The sequence below is a fragment of the Dipodomys spectabilis genome, unplaced genomic scaffold, assembly GCF_019054845.1.
Source record: "Dipodomys spectabilis isolate Male_0828 unplaced genomic scaffold, ASM1905484v1 ptg000125l, whole genome shotgun sequence".
NCBI classification, from domain to species: Eukaryota; Metazoa; Chordata; class Mammalia; order Rodentia; family Heteromyidae; genus Dipodomys; species Dipodomys spectabilis.
Window position 1 is genome coordinate 13,696,994 of NW_024870802.1, and position 23,356 is coordinate 13,720,349.

General features: G+C 46.3%; 1 protein-coding gene across 3 annotated transcripts in view; it reads left to right on the forward strand.

Annotated features, from left to right (window-relative positions):
• Nucleotides 1-12,791, forward strand: part of LOC122115936 (dynamin binding protein) — an 81,301-nt gene extending 68,510 nt beyond the window's left edge. For all 3 annotated transcript variants that reach the window (XM_042689541.1, XM_042689543.1, XM_042689544.1), the window contains 8 exons: nucleotides 143-273; nucleotides 1,431-1,535; nucleotides 3,125-3,253; nucleotides 4,814-5,146; nucleotides 5,493-5,672; nucleotides 7,414-7,612; nucleotides 9,828-10,387; nucleotides 12,050-12,791. In XM_042689541.1, coding sequence (XP_042545475.1) covers nucleotides 143-273; nucleotides 1,431-1,535; nucleotides 3,125-3,253; nucleotides 4,814-5,146; nucleotides 5,493-5,672; nucleotides 7,414-7,612; nucleotides 9,828-10,387; nucleotides 12,050-12,235 — 1,823 coding nt within the window. In that variant the 3' untranslated portion in view covers nucleotides 12,236-12,791. The remainder of the gene's footprint in view (nucleotides 1-142; nucleotides 274-1,430; nucleotides 1,536-3,124; nucleotides 3,254-4,813; nucleotides 5,147-5,492; nucleotides 5,673-7,413; nucleotides 7,613-9,827; nucleotides 10,388-12,049) is intronic.
• Nucleotides 12,792-23,356: the final 10,565 nt, after the last annotated feature.

Here is a 23,356-nt window from a genome sequence, read left to right on the forward strand (position 1 = left end):
TGCACTTCCAGCTTTTTCTGTGTATGTGGTACTGAGGAATGGAACCCACGGCTTCATGTATGCTAGGCAAGCACTTTACCACTAAGCCACATTCCCAGCCCCTATTTGTTCTTTTGACAACCCTTTGACTCGCCTCCCCTAGTGCTCAAGTACCGAAAGGGCGATGAAGACAGCCTTATGGAGAAGATTTCCAAACTGAATATCCACTCCATCATCAAAAAGTCCAACCGCGTCAGCAGTCACCTGAAGCACCTCACTGGATTCGCTCCCCAGGTGAGGGCTCTGCGTGTGAAGATGCTTTCAGGGCTCTGTGGGGTGGCTGCTGTTGCCAATTGGCCTGGCTCCCTTCTTGGTGTCACCTGGTTTTGCTGTCTGGTGGAAACAGCCTGCAGCTACTTATTCTGTGGATCCACCCATCCAGCCCTCCATTTGTATCCCAGTGAGTTGCATACACTAAATACAAAGGCAACTTAGGAGACCACATTAATAATTACTATGGTTTTTCCATGTCTCTAAGGAGCTGATAATCTATGTGGGGAGACAGATCTAAAATTGTAGACAGTTAAGCTAGAAAACACATTCAGGAGCTTGCCTACTTGGATATTTTACGTTATAAATAAGGAAGCATGCACCAAAGAGTGAGTGATGTGGAGAGCAGACAGGAAGTCTCCAGGCTTCATCTGACAGCAAGTGGAAAATTCAAGGCAGAGGATATTCAGTTGCCAAGTTTTGTCCTTTGTTCCCTGAGTGCTGCAGTACATAGAAAAAAAAAATGGGCCTTTGATGAGAGTGTGTGCTTCTGTTGTCCTGGGAGTTCGGCTGAGGCTTCAGAGAGCCCCAGGTTTGGTGGATGGAGAGTGGGAGGCCCACTAGGCAGGGGAGCCCAGGGAAACAGCCCTGTGTGGGCAAACGTGGCAGTGCTGGCAGCCTGATGGAGGCAGAGGACAGGGGTCCCAGGGGAAGGCGGTTTGGACACAGAGAGGACTACATGTTGCAGAGACCTTTCAGAGCTATAGAGTGGTGTCCAAATTAATTAACACTGCGATTCAGAAAAATATCACAAGTTTAATTCCCGCCCCTCCCCCCACCCCCCCACCCTCCCATCATGGGGCTTGAACTCTGGCTTTGGCGCTATCCCTGAGCTCTTTAGCTCAAGGTGAACACTCTACCACTTGAGTTCAGTTCCACTACCAGTGTTCTGGTGGTTAATTGGTGATAAAAGTCTCACAGACATTCCTGCCCGGGCTGGCTTTGAACCATGATCCTCAGATCTCAGCCTCATGAGTAGTTAGATTACAGGCATGAGCCACTGGCGCCTGGCTTCAGAGGTTTAAATTTTAATGCAGTTATTCTAAAAAACATGGTTTTGTCAATAATATCTATTGGGGAAACATACAAATGTGCTAACAGCTCTTGTTTATTTTGAACAGATAAAGGATGAAGTATTTGAGGAAACAGAAAAGAACTTCCGAATGCAAGAGAGATTAATTAAATCATTTATCCGAGACCTGTCCCTCTACCTCCAGCATATCCGAGTGAGTGTGTCCACATTGTGTTGTTTACTTCCCTGTCACCTAGCAAGTACGCTAAGATGAAACTTAAATAATTTGAACTCAAACGGTCATTTTCCATGGTGGCCATTTAGTGGAGTTTTATATGGGTTGTTTGTTGAAACAAGGTCTAATTATACACCTCAGACTGACCTCAAACTCATGACCATCCTGCCTCAGGATGGGTACTAGGTACTAGGATACCTATGGGCTATTTTAGAAGATGAGTACTGTTGCATCCCTTTGCTTATTATTTTTTTTAAATGATTGATTGTTATTTATTTATGCTTTCGGTATCAGTCCTGGGGCTTGAACTCAGAGCCTGGGCCCTGTCCTTGAGCTTTTGTGCTTAACATTAGTGCTGTACCGCTTGAGCTACAGCTCTACTTCTGGCTTTTTGGTGTTCAATTGGCGATGAGTCTCAGACTTTTTTGCCTGGGCTGGCTTTGAACCATGATTCTCAGATCTCAGCCTCCTGAGAAGCTGGGATTACAGGCCTAAGCCACCAGTATTTAGGTGTTATTTTTAAAGTGACCTCCCTCTTTCAGGCTTCACTTTTCCCCTCATTCATACATCTTTTTTTTTTTTTTTTCTGTCTTTTAGATCTAGTTGTATAAGAAGCACCTTTCAGGGCTGGGAAGGTGGCTCAGTGGTAGAGTGCTTGCCTTGCATTCATGAGGCCCTGGGTTCTATTCCTCAGCGCCACATAAGTAGAAAAAGCCGGAAGTAGAGCTGTGGCTCAAGTGGTAGAGCACTGGCCTTGAGCTGAAGAGCTGAGGGACAGTGTCCAGGCCCAGAATTCAGGCTCCATGACCAAAAACAAAGCACCTTTCATAGTTCATTTTGTTAATATCATTTTTGAAGATCAAATATTTGATACCAAGATTGTGAAGCTGGAAATCAGGAAGACAGATGAGAGAAAGAACAAGGACAGGAAGATGAGGACAGTTTGTATGGAGGTGTCCTGAGCATTTGAGCAATTTAGGAAACTGCTGTATGTCTAGCCTGTAAAGTTATTAGTTCCCTCAGTAGCCTTGGGGAACTGCAGAAGCTGGGGTGGGGTGGCGGGGGTGGGGTGGGGGGTTGGAAACGTGGCTCAATTGGTAGTACACTAGCCAATGAGCAAAAGTGTCAGATACTGAGTTTTAGTCTTGGACCAAAAAAAATAAGAAGGGGACTAAGTGGGCCTGGATTTTCCCTTGTTCTCTCTGGCAGAGAGAAGCAGAACGAGAGTCCTGCATCTTACCTCTAAGCTATTGATGGTATGATGTGTGTAGATCCTGCCCCTCGCACATGAAACCCTGCTCTTATAAAACATAGCTTTCTTTGCTTTTTTTCTTGTCTTCTTTAAAAACAAAAACAAACAAAAAAACAAACTAAAGAAGATGGTATAAAATTTAAGGGCCCCATACTGAGTGAAAAGTAACTGTCTCCTGGGCCTGGATGAGCAGCCCCATCTGTCTGCTCTGCCCCGCAGAGCAGGCCCAGGTACTCTGGAGGGAGGGGGTGGGGCGAGTGAGGAAGGTTAGGAACTTCTGAGTGTTCTTACTGTGTCTGTGGCTCACGGGCGCCAGGAGTCAGCCTGTGTGAAGGTGGTGGCTGCAGCAAGCATGTGGGACCTGTGCATGGAGAGGGGACACCGTGACCTGGAGCAGTTTGAGAAGGTGCATCGCTACATCAGCGACCAGCTCTTCGCCAGCTTTGTGAGTGGCTCTCTGTTCAGCCTACTTTTTGTAGCTTGGGCCTGTCTCAGCCTCAGCGCAACACATATTCACAGAGACCAGAAGCACATGGTGCCCGTAGTCTTCATGTCAGGGTTGCTTTGCTTGTTTGTGTTTGGTTCAGGAGAGGAACAGAAAGGATCTGTTAGGTAGTTAGTGGGTTTTCTTTATAGCTTGTGATCCACTTAGATTCAGAGAACACAAGAGGGGAAGAAAACTATGATTTAAAAGTTAGTCCAAGCTGGGTGCCGATAGCTCAAGCCTGTAATCTTAGCTACTTAGGAGGCTACACAAAAATAAATAATAAAACTGTGTTTCTAGTTGAACACTACCAAATAGATTTTTATAACATACCACCTACTTTATAAATGAAGTACTAGAGGCCCAATTCATGGAGATTCTACATAGATGTGTATGGGATAGCTTGATGATAAATAGAATTGTGTGTTGTTTGACAATTTGTTCTCTGCACGGCTAAGGCAGGCATGCAAGCTTCAGGAAGTTGAAAGTGTTCTGACGTAAATGGACGTGTGTGCGCATGTGTGCAGCAATGTGGGGGCTTAATCTCTTCAGGTCCTCACACTTTTTTTTTTTTTTTTGTCGGTCATGGGGCTTGAACTCTGGGCCTGGGCGCTGTCCCTCAGCTCTTAAGCTCAAGGCAAGCACTCTACCACTTGAGCTACAGCGCCACTTCCGGTTTTCTAGTGGTTTATTGGAGATAGGAGTCTCACAGTCTTTTCTGCCCGGGCTGGCTTTGAACCGTGATTCTCAGATCTCAGCCTCCTGAGTAGCTAGGATTACAGGCGTGAGCCACCGGCGCCCTGCGGGCCTCACACTCTTGCTTGGCTTTTTTACTCAAAGATGCCACTCTGCCATTTGAGCTTCAGCTTCTGCCTTTTGCCAAATTGGAGATAAGAGTCTCATGGACTTTTCTGCCCAAGCTGACTTTGAACCATGATCCTCAGATCTCCCCCTCCTAAGTAGCTAGGGTTACAGGCATGAGCCACTGATACCTGGTACCAAATTAGTTTTAGTAGGATGCTACTCAGTACCTATTTTTTTTTTAATGTGTTCAATACCCTTATCCTTAATATCTGATCTTCTAAATTGAATAAATAAATCATCTGAAAAATAAAAATAGATATTACCTGTAGTTATGATTAGCAACAGTACTATACCTGGGATAGCCGTCAAGTGGCAGAATGCTTACCTAGAAACAGAATTATAGGAGTGTGGAAATTGCTAACCCAGATTTATGTAAGAAGGAAGTCTGAAGTTGGAATCAGACGCTATAGACAATTGCCCAGAAAGGGGGCGTGTAAGTAGAGGAGCTGCCTGGCACCACGCAGCCCCGCCCCACCACCGAGGGCGATGAGGTGACAGGCGTCTTGGCAAAGGGCTTGGTGTGGAAGTGTTGGATGAGGCGGATGCCACGTGGCCAGTGGACGTGCCTGTGGCCTGTGCACTTGGGAGAAGCCCCGTGTAGAGGGTTTGAGACCATGCGGGTGCCGTACTGAGCCAGGTGCCTTTTTGTCCCTGCAGAAGGAGAGGACAGAGCGGCTTGTCATCTCTCCTTTAAACCAGTTACTGAGCATGTTCACTGGGCCCCACAAGCTGGTGCAGAAGCGCTTTGACAAGCTCCTGGATTTCTACAACTGCACCGAACGGGCAGAGAAGCTCAAGGACAAGAAGACCCTGGAGGAGCTGCAGTCTGCCCGGAACAATTATGAGGCCCTGAATGCACAGCTGTTGGATGAGCTGCCCAAGTTCCAGCAGTATGCACAGGGGCTCTTCGCCAACTGCATTCACGGCTATGCTGAAGCCCACTGCGACTTTGTGCAGCAGGCGCTAGAGCAGTTGCAGCCGCTGCTTTCCGTGAGTCCCTCACTCCTCTGGGGGAGTCATCTCAGGAGGTTGCTGGGTATTTTGCTGGGAATGTACCGTGGGGTCATCAGATCTTGTCCCTCAGGAAGTCTTGGTCCCTTCATAATGCAATGAAACCTGGGGCTTCTTAAATGTCTCTTTCCAACAAGAGCAATTTCCAGAAGAGTTGCGAACCTGGCCCTCAGGTAGCACCACAGGTATCTCCCTTGTTGGCTGAGCATCACACACAGTGACCAGCAGCTGACCTTTAGCTTTTTCTAGAGATCCTGTGACTCTCAAAGATCCTTCATTTCTGTTCTCCTCTTTCCTTCATCACAACTCTGTCCATGGACTTCAGTTACTCAAAGTGACCGGGAGAGAGGGCAACCTGATCGCCATCTTCCACGAGGAGCACAGCAGGGTCCTGCAGCAGCTCCAGCTCTTCACCTTCTTCCCAGAGGCACTTCCGGCCAGCAAGAGGCCATTTGAGAGGAAGACCACAGAGCGCCAGTCTTCTCGGAAGTCCCTCTTGGGCCTGGTGAGTGGGGACGGAGGAAGGCTGTGGGACTTGGGGGTGAGGCTGCGCTGTGTCCCAAGTGCCTCTTCCACTCCTGGCACTGCATTCCTTCTCCCCAAGGCACAGGAAGCGTTGTCACCATCATCCGTGTCCGTGGGCCCAGTGCTGCCTCTGCAGATGACAGTTTACCCCATTCCTAGAAAATAGAAAATAAAGGCGGTGCATGGTGGCTCACACCTGCAGTCCTAGTTACCTACTGTGAGGCAGAGGTAGGGAGGATCACAAGTTGAGAGCAGCCTGGGCAAAAGTTAACAAGACCTCCATCTCAACAAACAAGCTGTGTGTGTATGCTGTATACATGAGGATCACAACAAAAAGCAAGAGACTGAAAAATAACTAAAGCAAAGAGGACTCTGGGGTGGTGAGCACAAGGCCCTGAGTTCAAACTCCAGTATCCTAAAAAAAAAAAATGGAGGTTACGGGGTCTCTCCCTCCTGGCTGTGTATTCCCTCAGCGTTCCCGAGCATCGCTGGTGGGCATTCCCGAGCATCGCTGGGGAGCATTCCCGAGCATCGCTGGTGGGCATTCCCGAGCATCGCTGGTGGGCATTCCCGAGCATCGCTGGTGGGCATTCCCGAGCATCGCTGGGGAGCATTCCCGAGCATCGCTGGTGGGCATTCCCGAGCATCGCTGGCGGGCATTCCCGAGCATCGCTGGCGGGCATTCCCGAGCATTGCTGGTGGGCCCCCAGTGGCCACTGCCAGTGGCTGGTGTGCTCACTGTTCTCACACTTGCCAGCCTCTGGATCATTCCCGATCTGAGTAAAGTATTACTACAGAGATGAGTTCATGAAGGGACCTAATAGATGACTTATTTATTTTGTCAGTTTTGTGTATTTTTGATCATGTATTATAAAAGTTAACATAGTCAAGTGATTCATAACTGGCTTTTTTTTTTAACCTGGAAGTTTTTCCTTTTCAATTCAGTACTTTCAATATTTTTTAAACTAGAGTAAGAAAGAGAATGAGGGAAGGGGTGACATTGTTCAAAAGAAATGTACTCATTACCAGACTGTAACTATAACCCCTTTGTAGCCCACCTTACAATAATAATAAAAAATGTAAAAAGTTAGAATATGACACTCCAGATTGTATGGGCTCCTAAGCTAAAGGACTGCTACTTTGCCTTCATTATATTTATGGTCTGAGTAATCTCACAGATAGTACCTTAAAAGGGAGAATTGAACTTATTACTCCCTTTGTCTTTCTTATTTTTATGACCTTTGTTTTACAGTTGAGGAAGTAGATGTAGGGAAATCTCAATTGTTTAAGGCTATGTTGCACCATATCAGAAACTTGAGAATAGTGCTTTCTTTTTCTTTTTTTTTTTCCAGTTAAATTTTTTTTTTTTTTTTAATTTTCGTGCTGAAGATTAAACCCAGGGCCTCACGTAAGCCAAGTACACAGCCCATCACCATGCTGTACTCCCAGCCTCAATCTTTGGATTCTTTAGGTAGTGTTTTAATCCCAATTTTGTGACAAAAATGTCTATTAGGCTTGCTTCATAGCTATAAAGGCACCAACATGTCTAAGCGGCCATCGTTTTATCGTAACACCCAGTTACAGAAGCATCCTGTGGGGAGGGAGGGTGGCTGATTGTTGTGCCTCACTGCTGAGGGTGGAGGGTATGTTGAGTTAAATAAGGCTGCTAGGATGGCGGCCAGGCAGGCGCTCTTGTTGATGCTCTCTCTGACGCCTTTCAGCCCAGGTACATGTTCCAGTCTGAAGAGCTCCGCGCCTCCCTGCTGGCCAGGTACCCCCCAGAGCAACTCTTCCAGGCAGAGCGTAACTTCAATGCCACTCAGGACTTGGACGTCTCACTTCTGGAAGGTGACCTAGTGGGTGTGATTAAAAAGAAAGACCCTATGGGCAGTCAGAACCGCTGGCTGATCGACAATGGAGGTAAGAATTTTACACACTGGACACACGTGACTCTAAGTGAGGAAGATTACTTTTTCAGGTCAGAAAAACACAGGAAAGCTTTTGATTACAGGAGGAAATAACTGTCAAAGTAATTTCCATTTCTAGGAAACAACACTCAGGTTATTAATAAAATATAACCTGCTTTGGGTTGTGTTTTTGTTTTGATCAATTCCAGAGGTGGTTTCCTTATGTGTCTTGTAAGATCTGTCCATGTTTCTAGCGTGTCCTGGCAGTCAGACTGCCCAGCGGAATCCTGTTTCCTCTTCATCTCCTTTGCGTCACACAGCAAGCTGCCCTCTCCCAGTTTCTATAAACTTCTCCTGTGTATGACTTAAAAACCTATAAGTGTCAGGCAGGCACTAGTGGCTTATGCCTGTAATCATAGCTACTCAGGAGGCTGAGATCTGAGATCGTGGCTCAAAGCCAGCCTGGGCAGGAAAGTCTGTGTAACTCCATTTAACCACCAAAAAACTGGAAGTGGAGCTGTGGCTCCATAAAGCTCAGGGACAGTGCCCAGGCCCTGATTTCAATCAAGCCCGATGACTAACAAAAAGAAAAAAACAAAAACAAAACACGTGTAGTTTTTGTTCGCTTTTTTTTCCTCCCTTGTAATAGATTTTACCTCATGATTATTTGGGGAGTGACTTTAAACACCTCACAGCTTGAGGGTTGTGGGGATTTATAAAATTTGAAAGTACAAAGAAGTTCTCACCTGTAATCCTAGCTACTCAGATAACTGAGATCTGAGGATACTGGTTCAAAGCCAGCCCAAGCAAGAAACTATGTGAGACTCTCATCCCTAATTAATCACCCAAAAAGCTAGAATTGGAGCTGTGATTCAAATAGTAGAGTACTAGCCTTGAACAAAAAAAAGCTTAGAGATGGCGCTCAGGCTCTGAATTCAAGCCCAGGCCCAGCACATCAAAAATACATGCATGCATGCATGCATGCATACATACATACATACAAACAATACAAAGAATAATATTAATCTACAATCTCTTCGTCTATTATTCCAAAATCCAAAAAGCACAGAAAAACAAAGGGATTTTTTTGTTTTGTTTTGTATTTTTAGAAACCTGTTGCAGAAATCTTAACATGGGCAGTCATCTGTTTTGCTGTAGGGGGTTGATAATGACAAGCTGGGGGGACTTGTGCAACATGTGTGTACTTGATCTCTCCTGAGTCAAAAAAAATTCAAATTTCAAGACACCTGCTATAAACATTTTATAGGTAAGGTTTTGGAACTTGTGCACTAAATCTCTCTATGCACACCAACTAGGCCTCTGTGTGTGTGTGTGTACGCGCACACGCGCACTTGCGCTGTGCACATGTACACCCGTCCCGAGGCTTGAACTCAGGGCCTGGGCTCTGTCCCTGAGAAAGATCTCAAAGACAGTTGGTCCTTGTTCTCATGAAGGTTATATACTCAGGGTCTGAACTTCATACATTTATAAAAATTGTCTTGCATTGCCATGCAATCCTAGCCACTCAGGGGGCTGAGATTTGAAGATCCTGGCTCAAAGCCAGCCCTGGTAGGAAAGTCCATGAGATTCTTAACTCCAGCTAACCACCAAAAAGTAGAAATGGAGCTGTGGCTCAAGGGGTAAAGCATCAGCCTTGAGTGAAAAAGCTAAGGCACAGTACCCAGGCACTGAGTTCAAGCTCTCTACTGGCACCTTCACAAAAGAAATTTTGTGTGGATACCATCTTAATCCCAATCTTTAGTTTGAAAAGCCTAGCTGATGGCTTCCCACTTTAGAATGCTTCCAGCATTCCACAGCAGTCCCTAAACAGAAGATTCTGACCCTGAGGGAGGAGTTCCTACCATGATGGCCCTGCAGTCCCTCTCGGCCACGTATGTACTTGCTTGCACTGGGTGTTCTCCTGAGCCATGATCTAGATATCCCTTTAAATTTTCCCAAGTATGTGGTGATGTTAACTACTGCCCTCTCGGTTGGGGGCAGGGCCCCTATCACTTCGCTGTTAAGAAGTAGTGCAGGAATGAACCGGCTGCTGGCCATGGCTTTGTCTCCAGCCGTGCATGATGCACCCTGGGATTGGAGTTTTTTGCTATTAGGCATCATATGTTGTCTCTCATCATTGCCTCAGCTATTGAACCACAGTCTTTCTGTCAGTTCCCTGCTTTTCTGCTTCTGCAGCAAGCTCTTCATGTTGCCCCTTCTCTCCACAGTCACCAAAGGCTTCGTGTACAGCTCCTTCCTGAAGCCATACAACCCTCGGCGCAGCCAGTCAGACGCCTCGGTTGGCAGCCACTCATCCACTGAGTCTGAGCTGGGTAGCTGCTCCCCCAGGTTCCCGCGGCAGAATAGTAACAGCACCTTGACCTTCAACCCGGGCAGCATGGCTGTGTCCTTCACCCCAGGATCTTGCTCCCCGCAGTCTCAAGATGCATGTTCACTGAAGGAATGTGACCAAGGCACTCTGAGTGCACCCTTGGCCCCGGGGAGTCCGGGGAGCCCAGGAAGTGGTCCTGCCAGGTGCCTTGCTGAGCCAGAGCCCCCCTGCCAGCCCAGGCCTGGGCACTCAGCGGATGTGGCCAGAGATACGAGCCAGCCCTCTGCCACCCTGAAAGGCTGCTACCAAGGCTACAAGCATCCCGAGGCATCTGGTTACTCTGTGCCAGGGCGAAATGGGCAAGGTAATGACCTTGTGAAAGGAAATGCAAGAGCCAGCCAGGCTCTGGAAGAGAAAAACAAAGATCTGGAAAGCAGTGAGGTGGAAGGAAACCAGGTAAGTGCTCTCCTGGTACCCCAGGGTCAGAAGGTGGCAAGGCAGAGGCCTGCCTGGGACCTAGCTGTCATCTCGGGGTCCTGGACGGAGCCTGCCCAGCACTCCCGCTCTGCCTTCTCTGATCTGTCTCACACCATTCCTAGATCACTTCTGTTGTTTCACTGGGTAGTTAAAACGGGACATGAGACCTTTTCCTTTTTTCTTTCTTTCATTTTTTTTGTTGTTGTTGTTGGTCATGGGGCCTGAATTCTGGGTCTGGGTACATTCCCTCAGCTCTTCAGCTCAAGGCTACCACTTGAGCCACAGCACCATTTCCAGCTTTTTTCTGCTTATGTGGTGCTGAGGAATCAAACCCAGGGCATCATACTTGCAAGGCAAGCACTCTACCACTGAGCCACCCTCCCAGCCCTATGGGACCTTTTTCTACTCTTCAAGTTCACTAATCCTTCCATCTTAGGAAGTCTGCTGTTTTTACCTACCAATTTAGTTTCTTATTTGTATAACTGTGTGTGTGTGTGCGCCAGTGCCAGTCTTGAGGCATGGGCACTATCCCTTAGCTTCTTTTATACAAGGCTAGTGCTCTTACACTTGAGCTACAGCTCCATTTCTAGCTTTTTTAATGGAGATAAGAGTTTCACAGACTTTCCTGCTGGGGCTAGCACACAACCCCCAGATCTTATGTCTCCTCAATAGCTAGGAATATAGGCGCCAGGCAATACATGACTATTTTTAATTCTAGCATTTTGAAATTAAATTCTGGCACTATTTCAGTTTTCCTATTCTTTTTTTGAAATGGTCTGCTCCTATCTTGTGAGTGTGAGTGCCGCCTTTACATCATGCATGTTTTAGACCCACCTTTCTTTTTTTCTTTTTGTTTTTCTTATTTTTGTCAGTCGTGGGACTTGAACTCTGGGCCTGGGCGCTGTCCCTCAGCTCTTTAGCTCAAGGCAAATGCTCTACCACTTGAGCCCCAGCACCACTCCTGGTTTTCTGGTGGTTAATTGGAGATAAGTCTCAGGGAGTTTCCTGCCTGGGCTGGCTTTGAACCACAATCTTCAGATCTCAGCTTCCTGAGTAGCTGGGATTGCAGGCGTGAGCCCGTCTAGACCCGCCTTTCTTAAGGCTTCTCAGCTAAGGAGTCTGTGCCCCACACCTCTGTTGCTGTGGCTCCCTCTTACAGCAGTGAGTGTCCTTCGTTACAGGCTAGGATTACAGGTGTGAACCCCTGGTGCCCAGCTGTATTAATATTGTTTGAAGGGTATGGCCATGCTGGAAATTGAACCCAAGGGCATTAGCAAGTGATCTATCATTCAGCTATACTCCCAGCCCTAACTAAGAATTTCTGGATGAGGTACAGAATTGTGGTACAGAAGGGACCCCTGTAGCTCATCCATCTTCAGTATTGACTAAACTTTCTGAATTCTTAAGAATTAATCGGTGTGCATTTTGGATTTCTTTGGATCTATTCTGTTCATTGCAGGAACCTCCAGCCCCCTCCAGATATTTAAACCTTATTTAATTGATGTAAAATGCAGTTCTCAGCTTCACGAGTTGTCATTTCATATGCTCCGAAGCCACCGGGATAGAGAACATCCCCTTTCACAGCAGAAAGGTTTGTGGCACAGCACTGCTCCGGGTTCCTGACTTCCCTCTCCTCTACAGGTCTATTTCGCTGTCTACACCTTCACCGCTCGGAACCCAAATGAGCTGAGTGTGCCAGCCAATCAGAGACTAAGGATCCTCGAATTTAAAGACGTTACAGGCAACACAGAGTGGTGGTTGGCTGAAGTTAACGGAAAGAAGGGTTACGTCCCATCCAATTATATCCGCAAAACCGAGTACACCTGAGCCCAGGCTGCCTCCCACTCACTCAACCTTGCTGCCTTCACTTTCAGTCTGCTGAAGGCTCCACTGGGCCACCAGGCACCTGCCCTGAAGACACAGGCCCCGCACTGCGCTTCCATCCACAGCGGCAGAGCACGAGGCAAGCACTGTTCTCCATTGCTTGTAAACCCAGACGTTAACTAGGATTTCTAGAATTTGAAGTGGACCCCAAGCCTTGCACATGATTCAGTGACCATAAGAAGAGACAGGGCCAGGGTCAGCCTTTGGAAATGACAGATTTGCAATCAGAAGACTGGTATTGTATGTATGCTCACGTTAGAGGATGCCAGCGTTGGTTGTAGCATATTGAGTCTGGGGTGGCCTGTGATCAACTGACCTGTTTGAATGGGGGGAAGAAGTAGGGCTCTCAGCACCCTTGGACCATGCTTTTGTAAGTGGCAAGAATTGCACCAGAATTGCACCATACTTAGAGCTTCAGAAACAAGATACTTCCAGAGTCCAGCATTCCTCTCCTCTCTCCTTTCCTTCCTTCCCTTCCCCTCCTCTCCCCTCTTCCCCCCCTTCTTTCCTCTTTTCTCCCTTCCCCTCCCCCCTCCATCTTCTCTCTCTCCTCTCTCTTTTTCTCTCTCAGTTCTAAGGTCACTAAAATAAAATCTTAGCTATTTCATCACATTCTGAGATTGGTTATACAAAATTGAACAGCTCTCCTTTGTTGAGAAATACTTAGGGCCTTCATTTTCCTACAGCTGTTACTGACAATTCCCCTTCCCTGTTCCACACAGCCCTATGCCACTTCCTGACAATCTGTGGGTGCTCATGACTTTCTCTCCCTGCGCTCAATAACGACAGATTTTCCTAGACTAGCAGGTAGCAGCAATGGAGCTCCAGCTAGCCATTAAAAGTATTGGCTGTGCACTAGTCTCAAACCAGCCAGGTCTGGTGGGAGACTGGAAGCCTTTCGCCTTCATCTGGGCCCAATCCTGCCACCTGGGTGTGTGCACAGTTGCAGGTAACGCAACCCATGTGACTTATTTGAATGAAGATAGGTGCTCCCAGAAAAGCTTATCCTAGTCTTGGAAAGATTTTTCTGTTTCATCACAAACCTCCATGCTTCAGAGACAGTATTCAAAGCCAGGTTCTAAAGTGCCTGGTAAGACCTCCGCCAGCTGCGGAAGATACTTGCTAACCCGTACACCAGCAATCTGCCCCAAAAACTTGGTTCAGCACACTTCCCTAGATAGGAAGCCTACCCTGCAATGGGAAATGATGGCTTTCAACAAAGGGAATTGAGAATAGCCTTAAAGCCCCTGCTCTTCCGAGCACTCCTTCAGCCTTAAAAGTCCTGGCAAATTCGGAGGCCCCTGTGGACTCTTCTTCATCCACAGCGTCTCTGCCGCTGGTCAGAGGCAGCGACGGTCTCCTGCGAAGTGTTTCTATTTAGAGATGTTTATATTTGAACAGTAATTTTCTAAATAAAAGCAGTAATGGCCACGAGTGTGTTTTCTTGACTCCCTCCATGTGGAATGTGATGCCTTGACAATTCAATGATGCCAGCATTCTGGGAGGATGCTTCACTGAAGGAATTCGTCCTGCCAACTTCCAGCCTTTTCTGCATAGACCAGATGTGTGTCTTGGCTGCAGGTGATTGCCTCTTTATGGGAAGTGTCCTATCTACCAATTTCTAGCAAATGGGAAAGCTGAAATCCTAAGGAGAGAATCTCGCCCATATTTCAGGTGTGGAAACCGCTCCCCTAGAGAGGAGCCAGCAAAGCATGTGGCACCAGTTCCAGGAAGGATGGGGCACAGAAGCGTGGCCGGACTCGTGGTAGAGGGGAACAGCGGGTCAGCCAACTGACTGCTGACATGGAAAGGTCACATAGACACCAGTGGGATGGAGTCAGGGCATCTAACTTGCCCAAGTCATCTAACCAGGCTTCTCAGCAAATTTGAAACAGTTCCTGGATGGCCATTCAGTGACACAATATTTCTGGGTTTCTCTCATAGCTAAAACAAGGTAGTGCATAGTAGAAGCATAAAACAATTCCATACACACGAGGCTGTCTAAGCCTTTTGCACATGTAATTTCTCTCCATTTTCTGGCTGACTGGTATGTTGACACCTGAGTTCAAACTGCAGTAGTGCAATAAGTAAATACTGATTATCTGATTTACCAGATACATGTCAATTTAGGAGCACAAAAAAAATGTGGAAAAAGCAAGGGAATGTAACCGCTCCAAAAGAATAACTTTCTAACAACATAGTCCAAAGAAATAAAAATGGGATTAAATGTCTAGTTAGGAATTTTAAAGAATGATTTAAAACACAAAAGCACAAGATACAAGAGAACACAGTTTAAAAAAATCATAAAGACAATGCAGGATTTGAATGAAAAATTCAGTAGAGAAGCTTTGAAATGTAACCACTGACAAAGCCAAGATGGCGGATTAGAAGTAGGCGGCCCTAGCTGGTGGCTCACACCTGTAATCCTAGCTACTCAGGAGATCTGAGTATCACAGTTCCAAACTAGCCAGGGCTAGAAAGGTAGCTCAGTGGCAGAGTGCTTGCCTTGCACGCATGAGGCCCTGGGTTCGATTCCTCAGTACCACAAAAAGCCGGAAGTGGCGCTGTGGCTCAAGTGGTAGAGCGCTAGCCTTGAGCTGAAGAGCTGAAGGACAGCACCTAGGCCCAGAGTTCAGACCCCATAACTGGACCCAAAAAAACAAAACAAAAAAACCTGGAAGTGGCACTGTGGCTCGAGTGGTAGAGAGCTAGCACAAAGGCTCAGAGACAGCACCCAGGCCCTGAGCTCAAGCCCCACAACCAACAACAAAATAAAAGTAGGTGGCCCTGTCCAGCCTCTCAGAGTCCAGTGAATGAAACAAGCAGTAAACTGCTTCAGAGAACTGCAGAAGAGAGAGAATTGGTGTCCCAGTGGCCTCAAGTCTCAATATCACCAGCTAGCCAGGACATGTGGGCGAACGCAGAGCTACAATGCCACACTGCTGCAGGCCTGGCACCATCCCATGCACCATCTTGAAGGTGCTACAGAAAGACTCCAGCAGAGAGTCTACAGACCCTGGGATCTGTATACACCAACGGCCACACAGAAGCAAGCCCTGCAAGACAAAAGACAGACATAGTTTGTTTAGATACCAATCCTACAGCTAACCAGCTGGACCTAACCAGCTGGCAGAGAGAAAACCAGCAAATCCAGGCCAGGAAAGGAAAGGCTGAGCACCACAGACTGAGAACTGGAAACTTAGGCTGAGGGTTAAGACTCTGGAGTCCAGAAGCCTTCATTGAAGGCTAGGTCTCTAAGTCTCTCTAGGTCTCTTCACCTCCACTGGGAAACCAGCCAAAGGTGAAGTTTACAGTGAATGGAACCTGTAGTTATGCTGCCACCTGCTGGAAAGAATTATACAATAATATTAACAGCTGTTCTATTTTACCAGTCTTGAGACTTAGAACTCAAGGGCTGGGTGCTGTCTCTTTGGTGCTCAAGGCTAGCAGCAACTCTACCACTAGAGGCACAGCTCCACTTCTGGCCTTTTTTTTTTTTGATTAACTGGAATAAGAGTCTCATGAGTTTCCCTGCCTGGACTAGCTTCAAAGTGTGATCCTCAGATACCAGCCTCATGAATAGTTTCAGATTACAGGTGTGAACCACTGGCACCAGGCTCTGAAAACTGCGGGGGTTTTTTTCCCCTTGTTTGTTTCTGTTCATTTGTTTACTTATGTAATTTTTTTATTTAGACATTATCAATTGTATTAATTTTTGGGAACAGGATGTTTTGGGGGTTTTTGTTGGTTGTGGGGCTTGAACTCAGGGCCTAGGCACTGTCCCTGAGCTTTTGCGTTCAAGGCTAACAGTCTACCACTTTGAGCCACAGTGCTACTTCCAGTTTTCTGGTGGTTCATTGGCGATAAGAGTTACAGAGTTTCCACTCAGGATAGCATTAAACCGTGATCCTCAGATCTCAGCCTCCTCAGTAGCTAGGATTACAGGAAGGAGAGGCCAGCACTTGGCTGAACTGGACTTTTTGAGGATCATTTTTGTCCATTCAATTTAGACACTGGACAGCCATTATTTTTTTAATTAGTATTATTGTAAAGGTGATGTATAGAAGGATTACAATTACGTAAGTCAGGTAATGAGTTCATACAGTGTCTTCTGTTCCTTCATTCTTACCCAGTCCCTCCCTCCTATACCCAAGGACTCATGCCCAGAGCACTGTCCCTCAGCTTTATTTGTTCTTTGTGCCAGTCCTGGGGCTTGAACTCAGGGCCTGGACACTGTCCCTGAGCCTGTCTGTGCTCAAGGCTACCACTTGAGCTACAGCCTCACTTCTGGCCCTTTCTGTTTATGTGGTACTGAGGGATTGAACCCAGGGCTTCCTGCATGCTAGGCAAGCACTCTACCACTAAGCCAATTCCCAGCCTTATTCTACCTTTTGAGCACAGCTCCATTTTTTTTGCTTTTTGGTAGTTAATTGAAGTTAACAGTCTCACAGGCTTTCCAGCTCTGGCTGGGATTAAAGCATGCTCCTCAGATCTCAGCCACCAGAGTAGCTAGGATTACAGATGTGAGTCATCAGCACCTGGCCTCAAATGAATCTTGGAGAAAAAACAAATCTGAAGTTAAGTAGACAAAAAGAAGTGACAAACAAAGCAGAGGCTGGGCATGGTAGTATATGCAATTCCAACACATAGGAGGCTTTGGCAGGAGGGTTGAGAGTTTAAGACCAGCCTGGGTTTCATAGCAGGACTCAGTCTCAGAAACCAAAATTCAAAAAAAAAAAACAGAGCGAGAGAGAGGGAGGGAGAGAAAGAGGGAAGGAGAGAGAGAGAGAGAGGGAGAGAGAGAGGGAGGGAGAGAGTGCGCAGAAATAAGTGAAAGAGAAACTTTAAAAATTCAGCGGAAGGCTGGGGAGGTGGCTCAGTGGTAGAGTGCTTGCCTCTTCATGCATGAGGCCCTGGGTTCGATTCCTCAGCACCACATACACAGAAAAAGCCACAGGTGGCACTGTGGCTCAAGTGGTAGAGTGCTAGTCTTGAGCTGAAGAGCTCAGGGACAGCGCCCAGGCCCAGAATTTAAGCCCCATGACCGACAAAAAAAAAAAAAAATCAACCAAAAAATTAATGAGTGTGTTCTTTGAAAAGATAAACAAAATTGACAAACATCTAACTTGTCCAACCTTTTCCCTTCTCTCCTGACATTTTCAAACAACATACAATCTGTCGAAATTGTGTTTTAGTCTACAAGGAAGAATAAGCTCATACTTATAGTAGAATATAGTCTTCAGTAACTAATTCTAAGTTGTTGAGTTTATAGGTACAAATAGTATCATTTACTAATTTTCAAATGATTCCCAACCAGTATGCATTTGTAATTTAAGTATATTCTCCTGTTTTCTGAATGGAATCAATTTCAAGTGATGTTTCAAGCAGCACTAAAACAAAACCAGCCTTCAAAAAAATTAGATTGGATCAGGCGCTGGTAGCTTATGCCTGTAATCCTAGCTACTCAGGAGGCTGAGATCTGAGGATCATGGTTCAAAGCCAGCCCAGGCAGAAAAGTTCATAAGACTCTTATCTCCAATAAACCACCTGAAAAAACTCAAGTGGCAGAGCGCTTGCCTTTAGCTGAAGAGCTCAGGGACAGAGCCCAGGCCCAGAGTTCAAAACCCATGACTGACAAAAAAAAAAAAAAAAAAAAAAAATGGGAATGGTATGTATATTCTTCTTGTCTGTTATTGCTGGAGTATTTTATTTTAATTAAATAAAAATTAATTTTGAATTGTTTTGACTCTGAAAATGGAGCTGCTCAGCTGCAATGAGTCTCTGAGGGTTGTAGGAATCAGGGTATGCTGAGCTATGAGTCTGATAAAGAGAATTGGAATACCATTCTCTGACTCAAAAAGCTGGGAGTGGCTGGAGAAAGATCAATGCCCCTAGCGTTACAGAGACCCAAAATTCTACCCTAAATGTGGGTCAATCAAAACCCAAACTTCCTTGGACCTTGGAGTTAGATACAGGCTTACGCAGATTGTAGTTTGCTGCTTGCCTCAGCTCCCTAAGATAAGGAAGTCACACTCATCCTACGATTGTTTCACTTGCTAGTACCTGTAACTTCAAAGAGATAGCTACCTTACTTTCTGCACATACTCCCCTGTTCCAAAATCATTAAAGACCCTGTTTACAGGACCTTGGGGTGTCTGTTGCTGGTGAGAGGCATACGCCCCCTGGTGCCCCCCAAACCAGTTTCACGGTGGGTCCCATTTCCAACTGCTGGTTAAAAGGGCTTGTGGGGGATTGCAAGAGGGCCACAGAGACACTATGTGAGGACTAGAAGAACTGCAGAAGAACTGAGGCTTCAGAAACACCTGGTGCCGGTGGCTCATGCCTGTAATCCTAGCTACTCAGGAGGCTGAGGATCGCAGTTCAAAGCCAGCCTGGGCAGGAAAGTCCGTGAGACTCTTCAATAAAAACCACCAGAAAACCAGAAGTGGTGCTGTGGCTCAAGTGGTAGAGCGCTGTGGCTCAAATGGTAGAGTGCTTGCTTTGAGCTGAAGAGCTTAGGGACAGCGCCCAAGCCCAGAGTTTAAGCCCCACGACCGACAAAAAAAAAAGAACCCCCTTGCTGGGGTGATAGCGACCAAGCAGGAGGAGCAGTCCCTGCCTGCCCAGCCTTGCGTCCAGCACTTGCTGTGGTCAGAACGAGGGGACAGCAGGTGGCAAAGCAGAACTGGGATTTGCAAGTCTTAGCTACAGCATCACAAAGCAGAGCCTGGAAGGATGGATTTGAAAGCAAGAGACAGTTGCTTAACAGCATTGGTTTCTTCACTCTGAAAACCCTGTGCTGGGGCTGGGAAGGTGGCTCAGTGGTAGAGCACTTGCCTTGCATGCGTGAGGCCCTGGGTTCAATTCCTCAGCACCACATAAGAAAAAAAAAAAAAAAACCCACAAAAACCAGAAGTGGTGCTGTGGCTCAAGTGGTAGAGCACTGGCCTTGAGCTGAAGAGCTGAGGGACAGTGCCCAGGCCCCCCAACCAACAAAAAATAACAACAACAAACAAAAAAACAACCCTGTGCTTCCACATATGCAGAAGGAAGAGCAGGAAGGATGTGCGAAGAAGCCAAGAGACCAGTGAAGGAACAGTGGCATTTAGGAGGAGTCAGAGTCCCAGGTAGTCAGCTAAAACTGTCTCCAAATTTGACAAGCTGAAGTAAAACTTGAGGCAAATATTAATTTAGACTCCAGTGGAACCCCCCCACCCCCCCCCCACACACATAATTTGCAGCTTGAACTCTTGGCCTGGGCACTGTCCCTGAGCTTTTTTTGCTCAAGGCTAGAGCTCGACCATTTGAGCCATAGCACCATTTCTGACTTTTTCTGAGTAGTTTTTGGAAGAGTCTCATAGACTTTCCTGCCCAGGCTGGCTTCAAACTGAGATCCTCACATGTGATTTTTTTGTTTGTTTCTTTGGTATGTTCCTCCCCCGTGGTATAACCCCTGTTTTCACTGTATTTGATGTTGGTGCCCTGCGTCTTGTATATACACTTCTCTAATTTGGGGAGGGGAAGGGAAAAAGCAAAATGCTTAAATAGGGATACAGATTGACCCATTATAACAATGAGATGCACAAAACACTTGTTGAAAATGAACTTTACAACTTGGTGGGGGCGGGGAGGGAGGGAGGAGCCGGGAGGGTGGGAAGGATAGGGATGGTAGGGGAAAAGCAAAGGAGGAGGTAACTGCTCAATAAGAAATGTACTCATTACCTTACTCATGTAACTGTAACCCTTCTGTACACTATTTTTACCATAAAAAATGTTTTAAAAAAAACTGAGATCCTCAGATCTCAGCCTCCTGGAGTAGCTAGATTACAGGCATGAGCCACTGGTGCCTGGCTTATATTTTATTTATATTGTTACTTAGAGATTTTTTTTGGGGGGGGGGTCCGGTCATGGGGCCTGAACTCTGGGCCTGGGCGCTGTCCCTCAGCTCTTCAGCTCAAGGCTAGTGCTCTACCACTTGAGCCACAGCGCCACTTCCCGCTTTTTTCTTTTTGCTTATGTGGTGCTGAGGAATCGAGCCCAGGGTCTCTGGCATGCAAGGCATGCGCTTTACCACTGAGCCACCTTCCCAGCCCCTACTTAGAGATTTTTTGGATAGTACCAAACAAATAGTTGAGGTTGCATAAATAGTGGCAGTTGGTAATCTTGAAGGTTCTGTGGCGATGGATTCAGATACAGAGATCAGCCTGGACCATGGTGTTTGGGACATGAACTGAGAAGGTCGCAGGGCCCACTTCCACCTCCATTGTGCACCTCTGTGTGTTCAGGGAGCTCTCCGCAGTGAAAGCTGTCCTCTGGCTTCCAAAGGCACGCTGGCTTCTCCAAATGCTATAAGGCTAGAAATTCGTTCTAAAAAGTAAATTGGGAAGTTCATGTGTATAGAATGTGCTTAAAAAGAAAACACTGAAGGAAATAGAAGAAAAAAGAAGCACTATTTGGGATTCCAGTGGTCATGAAGAATGGATAGTGAAAACAAGAATAGTTACCTAGCTTTTGAAAAAGACATTGGGGGCTGGGAAGGTGGCTCAGTGGTAGAGCGCTTGTCTTGCATGCATGAGGCCCTGGGTTCGATTCCTCAGCACCACATAAGCAGAAGAAAAGCTGAATGTGGTGCTGTGGCTCAAGTGGTAGAGCGCTAGCCTTGAGCTGAAGAGCTAAGGGACAGCGCCCAGGCCAGAGTTCAGGCCCCCGACCAACAAAAATAAATAAATAAAAATTCAAAAGAAAGAAAGAAATTGGGCTGAAGCTGGGTGCTGGTGGCACACTGTGGCCTGTAATCCTAACTACTCAGGAGGCTGAGATCTGAGGATGGTGGTTCAAAGCCAGCCCGGGCAGGAAAGTCTATGAGACTCTTCAATAAACCACCAGAAAACAGGAAGTAGTGCTGTGGTTCAAGTGGCAGAGTGCTAGCCTTGAGCTGAAGAGCTGAGGGACAGCGCCCGGGTCCAGAGTTCTAACCCCCACTACGGACCAAAAAGAAAGAAATTGGGCTGAGAAACAGAAGAAAAAGGATGGTGACAGTGATAATATTAAATTAAAAGAATAACTAAGATTGCAAAGAAAAAGTAAAAAGAAAACCCACAAAGGAGCCAGGACCAGTAGCAGATAACCAACTTAGTTTCAACAGAGCTTTTGAGGTACGTCTGTATTGTATTAATATGAAAATGTCATTCTTTTCCCTCAAAAAGCTCAAAAGGCCCTCAACTGTGTTCTTTCTTGGTGATACATAAAGCAACAGATGTTTCTCAGGAGATCTTAGACTAATATACTTAAATCTGTTCTTTATAGGAGCTACATTTCATGTAGGTAAACAGGTATACCTTTCAAAAACTAGTCTGGAAAAGAGCCAATAACTGTAGAGTGTTTCCAACATGATAAATCTACTTAGCAGAATTAGGGAGATAATTCTCCTTAAACGACCTCCTTAGTCAACAATTTAATATTTGTACAACTTTTGGATCAACAGCCATGCTGACTCAGAACTTTAATTCCCAGGCTACACATAGGAGGACCATACATTTTATTACTCCAACTGGATACCTTGTAGAGAAAAGGGAGAGCAGCTATTATGCTAGGACAATGGATATAACCGGAAGCTGTCAGGGAAAAGCAGGGGCAGCACGCTTACTCCAGCTACCTATGCTTCCTGGAGATCAATGCACTGAACAAAGATGCTAGATAAACAGAAGTAAAGTATACCATAAAACAATATAGTATAACAAAAAAAACCCTCAGAGATAAACTTCAGTTGCCTTTCCAAACATAGAGATCTTTTTTTTTTTTTGGTGGGGGGAAGAGGGGTATCTGGGCCAAGGCTCTGTCCTGAGCTTTTTGCTCAAGACTAGTACTCTGCCATTTTGAGCCACAGCTCCACTCCTGTTTTTCTGGTGGTTAATTGGAGGTAAAGAGTTTCATGGCCTTTCCTGCCCTGGCTGGCTGTAAACCATGATCCTCAGATCTCAGCCTCCTGACTAGCTAGGATTACAGGCATGAGCCACTGATGCCCTGCTCAACCTTAGAGATCTTGAACTCTCATTTTTTTTTTTTTTTTTTTGGGTCCAGTCGTGGGGCCTGAACTCTGAGCCTGGGCGCTGTCCCTCAGCTCTTCAGCTCAAGGCTAGCGCTACACCACTTGAGCCACAGCACCACTTCCGGCTTTTTTCTTTTTGCTTATGTGGTGCTGAGGAATCGAACCCAGGGCCTCAGGCATGCAAGGCAAGCGCTTTACCACTGAGCCAACTTCCCAGCCCTCATTTTGTTGATAATACAGAAATAAATCCAAGAAAGAGACCCATACAGGGTCCCTTCTGTTTGTATTGAATTTTGCAAAGACTATTCCTTCCATGATGGGGTAATTGAGAAACAAATCGCACTGTGAAAAGTACAAGATTCAAAAATTAAAAAAAGGATGTGTTGTCTCCAGACTGTCACTGTGCTGAGCAAAGAACTCCCCTGAGAGTCAAACACCACAAGCCAGATCGTGTGCAGAATTGTGGTTTGATGTTAAATTAATGGCATGAATTCAACTCTTGGTGGAACTGAGTTGGAAAAGGTTTTAGTGTTGATGGCTCACACCTGTAACCCTAGTTACTCAGGAGGCTGAGATCTGAGGATCATGGTTTATAGCCAGCCAGGGCAGGAAAGGCCATGAAACTCTTACTTCCAATTAACCACCAGAAAAACAGGAGTGGAGCTGTGGCTCAAGTGGTAAAGTGCTAGTCTTCAGCAAAATAGCTTAGGGACATCACCCAGTCCTGAGTTCAAGACTCAGGACTGGCAAAACAAGAAAAAAAAGTCCTAGAAGAACATGTGCAGTATGAGCCCATCTACCTGAGATAAAGGGGTGCATGTGGCTTGGTCTATACAACAGTGGCAATGCTAAAAGGACAGCAGGCATAATTCTCACAGAGTTTAGGTGAGGCAACTGAGGGGTAGCTAAGATCCCTGTGGACTTTATCTGGGGAGTGAGTACATGGGTAGTGCTTTATTGAAAATGTACATTTTGACTTGGAAGGCGGAGGCAGGGAGATGATTTGAGTGCCAGAG